We start from the raw sequence: 14,736 nt of genomic DNA, 5'->3' as shown, positions 1-14,736 counted from the left end.
TTTACTGAACCAGAAAACAATAATGTACATGAGATGGAAATGTGCCAGATTGGGTTAAAGCTCTTTTTCTCAACAGAAAAACATTTACTGAAGCAAACTCATTCACATCTCCTCATGCATCAGCGTATTCATTCATTGATATATATTTCATAACTTACGCAAATCATGAACTTCTGTGAGCCTATCTCCTTCTCAATCTAAAGGAGAAAAAAATCCCAATATGCTAAGGTCGACCAAACATTGTATACATACAAGATAAGTTTCTCTCTAAAAAAAGTGCACTCCGCTATCTATACACAATGGCATAGACCTCGCCTCGGGATGAATCATTTATGTTCACTTTTTCAATAGCAATCCTGCTGTCAACATTACCATAGATCTCACCAGAAACACTAATCAGAACTTTCCTTTTTTTGTATCATGTCAAATAGAGGAGTAGCCCTACCCATCTTACAGTATACAATCTTTGGACCATCATAAAATAATATGTCTACATACACATATGGCTGCACAAGAAAATCCCAAATATATAGGGTAAGTTTCTTTCAATCTCTTTGAGCACTACATACTGTTGGTCCTGGTTCAGTGGGTAAAAATATCAAGCGCATCAAATGATTGGTATGACTAAACTGAGCATTTTCCGGTGTCTTTGATCTTGAGTAAACTCTCATCATCTCTCAAAGAGGAAGATAATAAACTTTTGTAACATAAAGACAACTCCTGAGCAAGTATAATAATATGCGAACTGTTGTAAACTTTATGACAGTAGTAGCTGAAAAAAAAATTAACAGTAATACAAAATTGAAGTAACGATAACGAGAAGTACTGAACAGATTTCTCTCAACGCTCTTCAAAGTGACATGAAAAATAGAGTTTTACTTGGCCAGTGTATTACACAGTCATCTTTTGAAACTATTGTTAGTATTAATTAACTTCAGCTGCTTTCCTTATGAATAAACAGTGTTCAGGTTAGGAATTTAAAACATGGAAAGGCATAATATATTGTATCTAACCAAAATTTTGCTGAAAGAAGGGACTATTTAGTTGAACGAAATCAATATCACACTGTGCTATGATAACTGATACTTGTATCTATTAGTGCCCATTTTTTCCATTTCTCCATTGACCGGTTGTGCCATACAGTAGTCTGTGAGACTCAGTGTCACTACGCACACACAGAGTACTTTTTTCATAGCTCTGAGAGCCTGTAGTCAGCAATCAGTATCTTAGTTATGATAGAATAAATCAATTTTGCATTCGGTCTCGTTGAACTGGAAGAAATAGTTGTCCAATATTCCTCACACAAACCTCCCCACCAAATCAGTCTCTTCAGTGTAGAAATTTCCTCCACTTCAGAAACCCATTCCTTAGAGTGCCATTTCTTTTGAATGTTGAGCACAAAACAAAACTGTGCGAGACATCTTTTCATTTTTCATTCAAGAAGAGATGAGATGGAGATGGCTAGCAATTTACATTAAAAAAACAATCATCAACCACAAAAACCAAAACTTTTCATTCACATCATGACTGTCTTTTTTTTTTTTTGTGCTGACAATGAAACAACTCAGCTACGGTCAATTAATCGATGGAATTTTGTTGTAAATCTCATCACATTTTTCAAAGTGAGAGTGAGTATTAATTTTCACTAGCTTAATACTTCAGTAAACTATTAGCAACCTATGTTAGTCCATATAAAGATGAAACAACTGCTCATAGCTTGTTTGAATTCATTCATAAGTTGACATTACTGATCTGGAGCAAAGAGTCTACATAACAAAAGGGGCCACTCCTTTCTTTTAGCCAATTAAAAAAGTGTCCTCAAAATTCGGTGGCGCCCTCTTCGCAAAAGCGCACCCTTTGCGAACAGAGTTACCCTATTTGAATTTAAAAAATCAAAGTGAAACTAGCAAGTTTTTGGATAAATTTCGGAAGAATGCTTTTTTAAAATGGTTCCGCAGACAAAAAACCTCTTCCGAAGGAAAGAGTGATTGTTTTCTTCGTTTAATTTGACTATAAAATGAAAGCGAGAGGTCATTAAAATAAAAAACCCCTAAAACTCTGCACTGAACGAACCCGAACTGCTGATGAACAGCAGTCGATCTGCGCACGCAAGGAGGTGCTATTCCTATTCTTCTTCTGGAAAAATGAAAGAGAGCTTCAAAACAGACTGCAGCGCCATCTGAAGCAAAGAGCGGACTTCCGGTGGACACTTTTTTTGGCTGAGTGGCCCATCTTGTTATGTACTATCTTTGTTTGGAGTCAAAATGAAGGTAAGCATGTCCTTTGACCATTTCAATCTAGTATAAGAACCTAGTTGAATTCTTCCTTGTCTGAGCACATCTGAACTATTCTCATCCAAAGAAGAACAGTCAGCAATAATTGGCCATTACAGACCTTAGTTTAACAATTTGCAGTCTTTGTGTAAGGAAAGTAGCTATGGATAAAACTGCTCTGAATAAAATATGTTGTCAACTCCTAAAAAAAAAAAAAGATTTGCCTCAAGACTGATGATAACAGGCCCTAACTTGGCAATTTGCATTTTTAATCAGTGTCATAAAAATATAAAGAAAACAGGAACACAACCACATTAGGCACTTCTGTCATCAGGAGTTGGGCACTGTTTGTACTCTGAATGTTCGGATTTCCATCGGTTCCAATTTAATTTTGAAAGGTGCAACCATATCCTGTCTGTAGTCTGGTGAACCTGTGCATGAAAAAGTAAGTAGCATTCACGTAAATATGACAATGTGAAGAGTGTGTTGACATGAATCATAAGTTTACACTTTAAAGGAAAAACAAAAGGGAATCAATCAGATTGTTTTTGACAACAGTGCGTTTTAACTTCTCATCTCTTGCAAGCTGCTCCCAACAGCTAGGACTTGGGACTGATATGCCATTTAGTTTTAGTAAAAGTTTTACGGCACTTGCAAAACAAATAGGTCATATAAGTGCCAAAGAATAGATGTGTTAGAAGAGAGTAACACACACAAAAAAGAAGGAGGAGAGCTAAGGAAGATAGATGTTTGATAGGAAAAAAGGAGCAAACCACCCCAGAGCACCCGCCAACCACCCATTAATATGCTGTGATCCTCTGTCAGTAGCTCAGTCACATTCTTTTAACTCTTTCACTACCTCTGGCCGTGTTTCATGGCTTTTGGCTTTTTTCTTTCTTTTTTTTTTTCTCCTGTGTCCTGATTTTGGTGCCGATATTTATAGGTTACGTAAAAATGTATTGACATGGTACAAATCGTTATGTTTCAAGAGATAAGAAGGAAGAAAAGCACAACAAGAAAAAGACGAATTGTTTGGTTGATGATGATGATGATGATGATGATGATTATGATGGTAACGATAATGACGCTCTTGTTTGTTTTTGTAAAGTGTTTTACTGCGCTCGCAACTGCATAAGGTCATATGAGCGCGCGGGACACACCTAATAATTTCAGTTGGTAGGAAATTTTGAATTTTGCCCGAGTGGTGGCCGAAGCCTAATCTTATCGATTTTAGACCACCAAGGGATCTTTAACGTGCGCAACTTGCACACGGGCCCTCCGAGATTTTTCTCCCTTGTCCGAGAAGGCTGGGTGTAGATCTTTCCTACCAGAAGATCAGGAGTGTGGCAGAAAGACAGCAGTAAGGAGGAGCCAAAGAGTAGCAGTAGAAAGGCTGCAGAAAGAGTCAGGAGCCCAGAGGAGGGGGCAAAGGAGGTGAGGGGGTGGGGGCAGAAAGTGGAAATTAAAGCAGACAACAGAACTTTGCTAGAGAGCAGGAAAGGAGGAGAAAAGAGACTATTTTAGAGAAGAAAACATTTTGGTCGCTACCCGGATTTGAACCTGGGACCTTTGAATGAGAGGCCAACACCTTAACCTCTAGGCCACAACAACCCCCGATGATGCTCTAATATAGGAAATAATGTGCATGTTAATCTTAGTGTTAAGTGTATCTCACTTTTTGTTTGGTCCTTACTCTGGATCCCAGCCAGGCTGTCCTGTTGGGGGGGGGGGGGGGGGGGGGGACCACACCCCCATTCCCAACTCTTCGCATAGAGTGACCAGAATTTTGGAATTAATTCGTCATCTTCCTCCCTAACATTTAATAAAAGTATGCCTAAGGACTCGTGTTACTCCCAACGCTGGACCACGGGCCATGTTTCCTGAATCTCCACTTTGTGCTCCAAAACCAGTCCTACTTTTGTGACTATCGAAACTGAAATCTCAGGCTAAAGAATGATCGTTTTTAGCAGCGTGCTGAGATAGGCCATTATTTCCCCTTTATATTCAGGAATTATACAGGTGGCTAATATTGAAAATTGAACTAAAAATCGTTAATTTGTCCGAGGGTAGCCAGAATCAGAAAGTAGGTCACAGACAGGACCTGGTTCAGGTGAGGAAAACCCCCTGGTAGTGAAAGAGTTAAAACAATGACAACATTATAGGTCCTAGTAAGTTTTGGCAATTGCTGAAAATAGGTCTCTCTTGCCTGGAAATCTTTTATTAGACAGAGAGCTATTAACCCTATCCGTACGTCGTGTTTTACTGTCATATCCATTTGATGTGGGGAACTCTGTGCCACCACTTTCCAAAGAGGAAATTTACTCGTTAATCTGATCCGTAGGCTTTGCATAGTAGTCTGTCAAAAAGATTTTTTGAGAAATACTGAAAGTTTCAAAGAGACCTTCACACTACAAGTATTCTAAAATGTAAAGAATAAAACCCTGGGGGTACAAAATGATCACAGGGTGTACGGATAGGGTTAAAATAAGTTCATTTGTTTTGATTTAATGACCAATTTAGTGATGTGTACGTCACTCTCAGGTTTCATGCCAACAGAGGCTCCGGCAAAGTGGGACAACCCCTCAAGGGGTAAAGACTCAATCATTTCAATGAAATTATCAAGAGAAATATCAAGCACAACTTGGAGTAAAAAGTTTGAAATATCAGTAAGAATCGGAGCGTAGCATTAAATCTATAATTAATGGTACAATTTGATTTAAAGCTCCCTTCAGCGCAATATGATCCTTTTCTAGACACGGGCCTCTGATTCATCTTTTGTCTCCGGTACAACGGATTCACAAAGGTAGACAGCTGTGAAAAATGTAAAGAAGTCAAGACAAAGAATGCCACGTTAGGTTTCAAACAAGAGAAGTTCACATCCCTGTTTTACTTTGTACACATAATATAGCCAATTGGGAATCCAAGCCTTTTAAGGCACACACTTCTACGAATGGTAAATTGAATTAATAAATTAAGTACGGATAATAATCTAACGTGATTATTCCATTCTTTATATACAAAGTAATAAAGTTCAGTCTAAGCTACTCACATTGCCAAGAGCGAAATGCTTGCAGCTAAAGGGATTTGAAAACAACAACAACAACAAGCTACTCACCTATTTTGGCAGGGGTGCGACCATTTGTAGTCTCCCACTGAAGGCGTGAAATATCATGAGGGCGGAAGTTTCCCCCCAGCGTCGTCTCCTCAACAGTAGCAATGTCAAAAGGCTGGAACAAGTTCTGGAGGAGAATAATTAAAATTCTAACACATCATCCATAAAAAAATCAGCACCCCTACTGAAAAATATGAAAGAGTGTTGCAAGACCATAACTTTGACAATGATCAAGACCGAAAGAAATTTCACTTTAAGGGGAACAACAAAATTGCTTTAACCTCATTCTGTCTTGAAAGCTATATATGGATGATAGGTTATAACTTTGTTTATACATAGACCTATACATAAAACTAGATCTACCTTTATTACACCTAGAGCAATTTTGTTCTTTTGATTAGAAAATACTATTTGCAAACTTTGTTTATGAAACAAAAACTGGAAATTAAAGAAATTGTATTTTTGCAACCCCCCCAAAAAACCCAACAACAAACAAACCCCAACACAATACAAAGGGATCTTTGCTAATTCCTAAAAACAGAATGAGTTGTATTTGCATTTACAAAAAGATCATTAGGTATTCCAGAAATTTCATTTTTAATTCTTTATCTGCGGCAAGCCGCTCCCAGCGGCTCGCGGTCAGAACCACTGTGCCGGTGATCCGCTGACAGTGGCTCAGGCACATTCGTTTGCGACGAATTCGACATCAAATTACTTTTCAGCAAATGCTGAAAAACCGGTCTCTTCTACCAGAAGTTCATTCATTAGATGAAGAACTATCGAAATAGGTTTGCTAGTTTCGATTTAATGACCCATTTAATGACGTTTTTGTCATTTTTAGATGTAGCACCAAAAAAGGGCCCCGGTATAGTGGGTTTACTCCCATCGGAGATAGAAAGTTAACATTCAATCCTGATGCAGAATGACTGATTCTTTACATTATTTTAAAAACCCCCCCAAAGCAAATCATTTAAGAAATTACAACAATTAAAATTTTTTTTTTTTACCTCTAATGATACGGTTGCTGGCAGTGAGAGAACTGAATGTTCCTTCTTTTCAAAGACATGCTCCAAACGAAGCAAGAAAAAACTGGAATCATTGCTCCCAATTCTGTCCAAGGTGAGGATATGGACATTGTCTGGGAGAGGGCTTGTCAAAAAGGATTGCTGCAGAGATGAAACAAAAAAAATAAAATGAGGTGAGCAAAGAGCAGGTACATATTTTGACTCCCTACTCAAAAGAGTCTTATCTTAATAAGAGAATATCAGGTAAGAAATGGATTCACACATCTTAAGACTCTTTTTACATAAAAATGTTTGTCAGACAGACTTTGAAGAAACAGCAACTGAGCAGTGCTTCATACAGTGAACAGAAACAGTCTATTTGTTTTTTGAACCAGCTGATAATAACCTATACATTCTGATGATTATGGAATAATTTAGATTTGATACACGGAAACACATTAAAGCACCACAGATACCAAATATCTACAATGAGCTGCCAAGCAAAGAACAAGTGATTGTCATCAGACTAGGAACACTATACACAAGACTCAAACAACATATGCGTCTCGACGAGGTGGATCTGGTGCTCGTCAATTTTTGGACATGTGGATCAGTTATCAATTTCATCTTAAAGCTTGTTAATTTGTCGTGCTTTCTATGAAAAAAATACCCATCTATCTTGAATAGAAATAGAAGTCGAGATATTTGCTATTGAAAGAGGTGGGGGTTGTCAGGCTTCAGAGGTAACATCTTTGAGAAAATGGCCACCACAGTTAAGTGGCTTCCTAGACTTGAGAGCCCTTGAAAACTGCAAAACACTTTTGTGCTGTTAATCAACGTTTTTCAGTAAAGTGCACACATGAACGAGTTTTCAAATGGACGTAAAAGATGTTGAGCCAAAAAAACAAAAATTAGATAAATTATTGTCAAATGAGCAGAAAAAATGTAAGTTTCTTTGATTTCATTATTTTGATGAGTATTTAATTTCACCATGCACCTTACATATGTACAAATTGTTTTAAAATAGAACAATCATCAAAATGCTAGTGTGGAGAAGCAGACCAAACATTTTAACGTATCATCCAGAAGTATTACATGTAATGCAGAAATTTGTCTCAGATCTTTGAGAGACAATTGTGAGGCGTGCTGAAAGGAGATATTGGACGAAAATCTACACAAAGGTCATATTAATAGATTCAAAGCCAAGGCCATTCTCTTCAAGTTTATTATGTCTTTTATCATTTCATACTAATAAATTGTAAAAACTCAACCTATAAATTTGATGTATCTATTTTTATCAAGCTAAAAATCCAAGAAGTAATTCATTTTGTCAGCATGCTTCATGTTTACCAACCTTCATAAGAACACCCAAAAGAGCAAAAGAAAAGATTACCCTACCTGCTTTATCAAGAGCCCACTGCTTGAATCTTCATCCCCGGTTGGTGTGAACATGGTAGCAGGCGCCATGTGTAGCTGGTAGGCAAGTCGCTTCACCAGTTCAGCTGACCTCTCTTTGGTGTCCAAACACAACCAATGTTTACCTGGAAAAGCAAGTAAAAAAAATCTCCATTTAGAGAAGTTGCTCAAATGCAAAACAAAACTGGTAATTAATTTTTCTTTCTGGAATATTGATACCAGTTAAGAAATATTCGTACTTTGACAATCTTTTCTAAGGTTAAAATTTCATCCTCATTGCCTTTCTCACCCTGGGTCAGGGTATAGGCCACGAACAAACACTTTCCAACTTTCCCTATGCTGTGTTATTCCATGTCTTCCACTTTTCTGTGCATTAATTTCTGTGACTCTTCTCCAGATTCCATGTTGTCTTCCCCTTGATCTTTTACGCTGTGTGTTAAAATTGATCACAATTTTTTTTTAATGGAAGAGGAGACATTTTTTAAGCTTATCCTCCCATGGATAAAATTCAGAATTTTAAAGAATACAATAAAAAAAAAAACCCATCATTGCTTCAGAAGCAAACATAAAAGTTAATCAATGATTCACATTCTATGGACTTGAAAATATAATGAGATCCATATTTTCATACACTACAAGACACACAGGGCCCTGAGACAGGAAATGTGGCGAACCCATTGACACTACAATAGAAACTGTACAGGCCGACGTGATGCGATCGAGAGAAAGGAGAAGATATTTTCAATTCACCCGTGAAAACAATTCCTCTGTAGTCTGAGCCAAAGTCGTCTAATGGTTCTCCCACTCCAAGGCCATCATCAAACCGAAGCTTCCGGTGAACCTGTTTTAGAATAGTCATTTGAATGATGAAGTGATGTATGTCAAGTATTGAGCAGAGGGATAAATCTATTTTTAACACCTCATTTTCCCCTAAAACAAAACCAGTCACTACAATCAAAGTATCTGTACAGGTCCCACATTGCCATTTGTTTAATACATAATCTATAGGCCTAAGCCGCATTTAATTGATAATCAAGGGGGACAACTGCTTGACCAGTAATATGGACAAATTCTTCATAGTAATATTCTTGCTTAATGGAGATAATAAGTAGAGAGTCTAAAAGTGCCATGAACAAAATTTACAGCATAGAAGACTAAAAGAACAGTCGGTTGAAATAGTCCAAAATGACAGAGAGAGAGAGAAAAAGAGAGACGGAGAAAGATATATATATAGAGAGAGAGAGAAAGAGAGAGAGAGAGATAGAGAGAGAGAGAGAGAGAGAGAGAGAGAGAGAGAGAGAGAGACAGAGAGAGAGAGAAAGAGAGAGAGACAGATAAATAGTGATGTTATTACAAAGCTCAAGGAGAAAAGTGTTTCTCTTAGATACATGAAAGTCTTGAACAAAGTCATTATAATTGAACAGGAAAAAATGCTAGGGGAGAAGAGGGAAATAGTAGTTCGTAAAGCACTTGGACAGTTGTCCATTACAACATGTTTAAGAGCACTCAAATATTTTTACACCCACCTCCCTTCCCCCTACATACCCCAAGGAGAGAAGAGCTTTGATTCAAGTAAAGTAAAAAAAGAAACCAATTCAGTGGAGTCTGCTAACAACATTGAAATCTGTGGAACTGAAAAATTTTCTTCGGTTTTGTCCTGTTCTCCATTTAGAGATGTTGCTCAAAATACAAACCTAACAAAAAAATAAAAGATTTTATTTCCTTCCAGTACTGCTGCTGTCTAATTAACCGTGTTGAGTTTAAACGAACCCCACTGCAGTTGGACTAAGGACAGCCACTGACCATGAGTTCTACGTCTCCTGAACTTATGCTGCCTCCCCCTTGTGGTCTGTCCGGCAAGACAGTGAGCTGGACATTCCTCTGCTGATCCTGTGAAAATTAACACAAAGATTTAGAGATAATGCTACTGCTGTATGAGATCAGCCTTTTTGAATTGGTTCTTTCGTCGTGTATAAAACTAACATTTGTACAAATAACAAGATGATTATAGTGAGCGTCAAAACAATTAACTCTAATTTATATAGTTCAGCCAAAAATAAGGGACAGAAAGAGACAGAGACAGTGACAAAAAGAGACAGACACAGACACAGAGACAGAAAGAGACAGAGGGAGAGATAGAGAGAGATAGAGAGAGAGAGAGAGAGAGAGAGAGAGAGAGAGAGAGAGAGAGAGAGAGAAAGAGAGAGAGAGAGAGAGAGAGAAAGAGAGAGAGAGAGAGAGAGAGAAAGAGAGAGAGAGACAGAGAGAAATAGTGATGTTATAACAAAGCTCAAGAAACTTCCATCCCTTGCTCTCCCCAGCTTCTAGCTCTTCACACAGTTGGCTTTTCTTCCCCTGCGTACCTAGTCAACGTATACAAAATAATTAGCCCTATGTCTTCTTCAAATTAACAACTGTTCAATTCCAAAAAATATTTGCTTATGTTTGACACAATAATATTATCTATACAGGTGTCTTGAAAATTGTTAGTAATAAACGTGCTGGAATAAACAATACACCTAGTAAATGCAGCAGCTATCCAAAGCTGCCCTTTTTTCAACAGACTGAAGAGAATGTTTATGAATACTAGCATCAAATAAACAAATCCCCCTAACAACAGTGCAAGACAATAGATAAGTTGTCTTCATGATAAAATTAGCTTGAGAAAACTAAAAAAAATAACTGGAAATGTGGAACCAAAGACTTACTTTAATCAAAATTCGACTTGTGATGGGATAGTAATTACCAGAGATTAAATCTTTGGGTTGATAGTCCCAGGTTTCTCTTGCATCTCGCCTGAAATAAAAGTCTCTCTTGTGAATTTGACGGGAAGGAAAACACCCTTGATACGTTGGTGTAATCCACAAATAAATGGTTTATATAGCATAGTGGTATTTGCACATTGATAACATTTTACTATACGGACAAAAAGATAACAGACTTTGCAAACTCCAAGGGTTATGAATACCATAATGCCGTGATGTGCCAGTGACATCCAGCCAGTTCCCCCCCCCCCCCCCGCCCTCTTTCATAACTGATCAAATTATGTCATTGGGGATGAAATATTCACCTTGATATAATACCTGCCTTCTTTAATTTAACTCAAAATTTGTCACTTATATTCAAATAGCATGTTAGAGACAATAAGAGTTAGGTACTGTTGTTGTTTAACATAAATTCATGCTCATATATTATGTGCCAATTCTCTCAGACTGATTCAAGTTTGTAATAAAGTTACTTTCCGGGCAAGAAAGTCACTCAAAAAAAGTCAAGCATCTCAGTTGTCAACTCATTTTGACTAAAAGTAGATACATGTTTTTTAACGAAAGAAAAGGGGTTAACTCACTGTCTCTCCATCATCTCTCTTCCATTGGAGTCAGTGTAGAACAGATCACCACTGTCTATACCAGTCGAGAAACGAGAAACAACCTCTTTTCCTTTGCCATCACTGTAAAGAGTAAAAGTGGACAAATAAAAAAATGATGAGTTTTTGGAACAATGCACCAGTGGTTATTAGACATCACGAAAACAGAGCTTCTATTTCTTTTCCTTTTCTATCACTGTGAAATGTGAAACAGAGCTTCTATAATTTCTTTTCCTTTGCTATCACTGTGAAGTGTGAAAGTTGACAAATCATATCCACTGCTCAGTGTTAGACTCTGTCATACTTCACTTTCCAAAATGGTCTATGGTGGAGTCTCATAATATTAATAAGCGAGAAATGCATTTGCGCGTCAAAATAATGGGCAACACACCAGTGGTTCCTAGCCTAAACACTGCAAAGACAGCTTCTCTTCTCCTTTCCTTCAAGCACATAGAAGGAATGACAAACATCTTTCTCAACAAACTAGCGTCGTCGGTGGCCTAGTGGTTAGGCTACCAAATCTGTAGTCTTGAGTTTGTGGGTTTGGGCGTCAGCTCGGTCTGACATTGTGTCCCTGGGAAGACACTTTACATGAATTTCCCATTTGGCTGGGTCCCTTCAGAGTTTGATGTTTGATTCGAAGGTCCAACTTCTTAAATAACCTAATAGTTTTTGTTGATAGAGGCGTTAACCTATACCATTTCACCATTTTTTCACAACAAACTATAGCCACACATTCACTCTGAAGTATGATCATACTGATCTTCTCGGCCTATTCTAGACAAGGGCATTGAAAATGTTAGAAATTGATTAATTTTTTTTTTTTGGTTTCATCGTTCTGTCTGTCTCCTTCCTCTGTCTGGAATAGGCGGTTTCCTCATCTCTAAGTCTGTATTTGAGTTGCTGTTACTGTTGTTATCGATCTGGTTGAACTTGAAGTACACCAGTTTCAAAAGACTTTAAAATTACACAATTTTTGAAAATGATTAAAAAAACACAAAAAAACGACAACAACCCCCCCCCCCCCCCCCCCCCCCCCTGCCCATCAATCTCAGAGGGTACCTAACCATCAGCCTAAGGAATCTTTCAAGCAACTCAGGGTCCCATTTCTCAGCAACTATATGAAGATAAAGTAGAATTTATTGCAAATCTAGTTTCTGATTTGAGCATTATGGTTCGAATTGTGCTGTAACATATTATTTTTTTTGATTGCATTTAGTCTGCTGCTTATCGGACATACGTGACCGCTAAATCCTTAAAACAGTTAAAACAGGTGAATTTCCACTGACCTATCACTGATGGGCCCTACAGTCCACTGGAACTCTGCATAGTTCTCTCCCTTGTACAGTCTCACCACCTGAGTGGCCCAGGAGGAAAACACCTGATGCACTTCCTGAACTAGGTCACCCTGAGGACAATTGAGAAGATGAGATGAGATGAGATGAAATAAGATAAGATGAGATGTGGCAACATAAGATAAGATTAGATAAGATAAGATAAAATAAGACCATGATAAGATAAGACAACAATAATACCACGATAAGATAAGATCATGATAAGATAAGATGAGATAAGATAAAGATAAGATAAGATAAGATATTACTGATGCCTTTTGTGTATGTCAATATCATCTAACATTATGCAAACTGCTGCAATCGAGATATTATATCTGTCACAACGCAGTGGAATCAGGCTCTCGACAATTTTTGGGCAAGTAGAGTTATTGGTATTATCTTAAAGCTTGTTCATTTGTCTTGCTTTGGATGAAAAAAAATATCCATTTATCTTGAATACAAGTCGAGATATTTGCAAATGAAGGAGGAGGGGGTCCCCTGGTTTCAGAGGTTAAATTTTAGTGCGAAAATGACCGCCAAAGATGAGTTATTTCCTTAGCTTGAGAGTTCGTGTAAACTGAAAATTTGCTTTTTTGTGCCTTTAATTTAATCAACAGTTTTCAATAAAATCCACTCAGAAATGTGTTCTTTAATGGGCAAAAAGTTAGTACAATAAACATGTACATTGGCATGGGGCACTCTGTTAGTTCAGTTGGTATCATTCTGGACTATAGAGTAGATGGCTCTGGTTTGAATCCCTGAATAGGTGATCTTGACCTTGGGCTGTTTTGTGGAGTTATCAAGTTGCTCAACCTATCTGGCTCTATCCTATCAGAGACAGATGTTGAATTCGGGGGGCTCATGCCTCTCAAATAACCTAATAAGGTTGAAAGGGGCATTAAAATAATAACAATAATAGTAATAATAATAATAATAATAATAATAATAATAATAATAATAATAATAATAATAATAATAAATACTTTTGTTAAGTGCATATCCCCGCTCGACAGCAAGTTCTATACGCTTTACATTATAATAGTAGCCCAGCAGACCACAGAACACTCAGAAACATTCTCCGCTTCAGGGGAAGCACATAGTGCAAACAGTTGATTAAGCCCTCAAACACTATACTAACAAACTGACAAGATCTTTCACTGTCTATAAACTCATACACTTACTTTACGTCTTTCATGGACATCGTATTAAGACACCACATAACTTTTACGGCAAACTTCAGGACCCACCTTAAGGACCTTTATGCTGACTGTGGGATCTTTGCTGACACGTTTGGTGGTCGCGCTGCTCGGAATGAACACATAAGCTCCCGAGGATCGCATTCCACCCTGCATGCCCTCATAGTAGAGCAAGTCCTGGCTAACTTTCTCGGTGATGTGCGACACTTTGTTGTAGATGGTGGTTAGCAGGCCAGAACGATCGAAGGTCAGCTTCAGGAACTGAAAGGAAGTAAGATTAGTTATTAGAGCTTAGAGGTGTTATGACTTGAACTGCTACATGGAAAATAGATGTAGTTCAATGCTAAACTTGAGAGAGAGAGAGAGAGAGAGAGAGAGAGAGAGAGAGAGAGAGAGAGAGAGAGAGAGAGAGAGAGAGAGAGGAGGAAGAGAGAGAAAGACAGAGAGAGAGAAAGAGAGAGAGAGAGAGAGAGAGAGAGAGAGAGAGAGAAAAGAAAGAAAGAGAGAAAGAGAGAAAGAGAGAGATTGATTTCACCCCAAGCCAGTGGGGGCTCTCGTTGAGCTGGAGGTAGTGTTTGCCTCTCATTCGATAGTCTCTGGTTCGAAAACAAAACAGCGACGAAAAATTTTCTTCTCTAAAATTTCTTTCCTTTTACCCCTTTCCTGCTATCTAGTCATGTTCTGCCATTTGCGTTCATCTCCACTTTCAGTCTTCTCCCCTTCCTCTGGGTCCCTCTCGCCTTTATTATTGTCTCTTTGTACTGTTACTTGTGGCTCCTTCTCATTGCGGTCTTTCAGCCATACCCCTGATCTTAGGGTACGTAAGGTCTTTCAACCAGCCTTTTCGGATGAGGGCAAACAATCTCGGAAGTCCCGTGTGCAAGTTGCTCACATTAACGACCCCTTGGGGGTCCTAAAATCGATAAGAGTAGGCTTCGGCTACCCCTACGGACCTAACAACAAAGAGCAGCTTCCTATTTTATACTCTCCTTGACTACCCTTGATCTCAAGGAGGAGGAGGAGGAGGAGGAGGAGGA

At 38.2% G+C, this 14,736-nt stretch overlaps 1 protein-coding gene across 1 annotated transcript in view; it reads right to left on the bottom strand.

Annotated features, from left to right (window-relative positions):
• Nucleotides 1–2,181: 2,181 nt before the first annotated feature.
• LOC101854986 (lysosomal alpha-mannosidase) overlaps nucleotides 2,182–14,736 on the bottom strand; it is a gene marked incomplete in the record, with an annotated part of 65,201 nt that continues 52,646 nt past the window's right edge. Inside the window, 10 exon segments of the mRNA XM_013089153.2 lie at nucleotides 2,182–2,704; nucleotides 5,389–5,512; nucleotides 6,393–6,551; nucleotides 7,788–7,930; nucleotides 8,556–8,646; nucleotides 9,609–9,695; nucleotides 10,514–10,601; nucleotides 11,152–11,253; nucleotides 12,459–12,577; nucleotides 13,751–13,960. Coding sequence (XP_012944607.1) covers nucleotides 2,604–2,704; nucleotides 5,389–5,512; nucleotides 6,393–6,551; nucleotides 7,788–7,930; nucleotides 8,556–8,646; nucleotides 9,609–9,695; nucleotides 10,514–10,601; nucleotides 11,152–11,253; nucleotides 12,459–12,577; nucleotides 13,751–13,960 — 1,224 coding nt within the window.

The sequence above is a fragment of the Aplysia californica genome, unplaced genomic scaffold (assembly GCF_000002075.1).
Source record: "Aplysia californica isolate F4 #8 unplaced genomic scaffold, AplCal3.0 scaffold00884, whole genome shotgun sequence".
Classification (NCBI taxonomy): domain Eukaryota; kingdom Metazoa; phylum Mollusca; class Gastropoda; order Aplysiida; family Aplysiidae; genus Aplysia; species Aplysia californica.
Note: the sequence above shows the minus strand (reverse complement) of the source record. Positions and strands in the feature narration are given on the sequence as shown.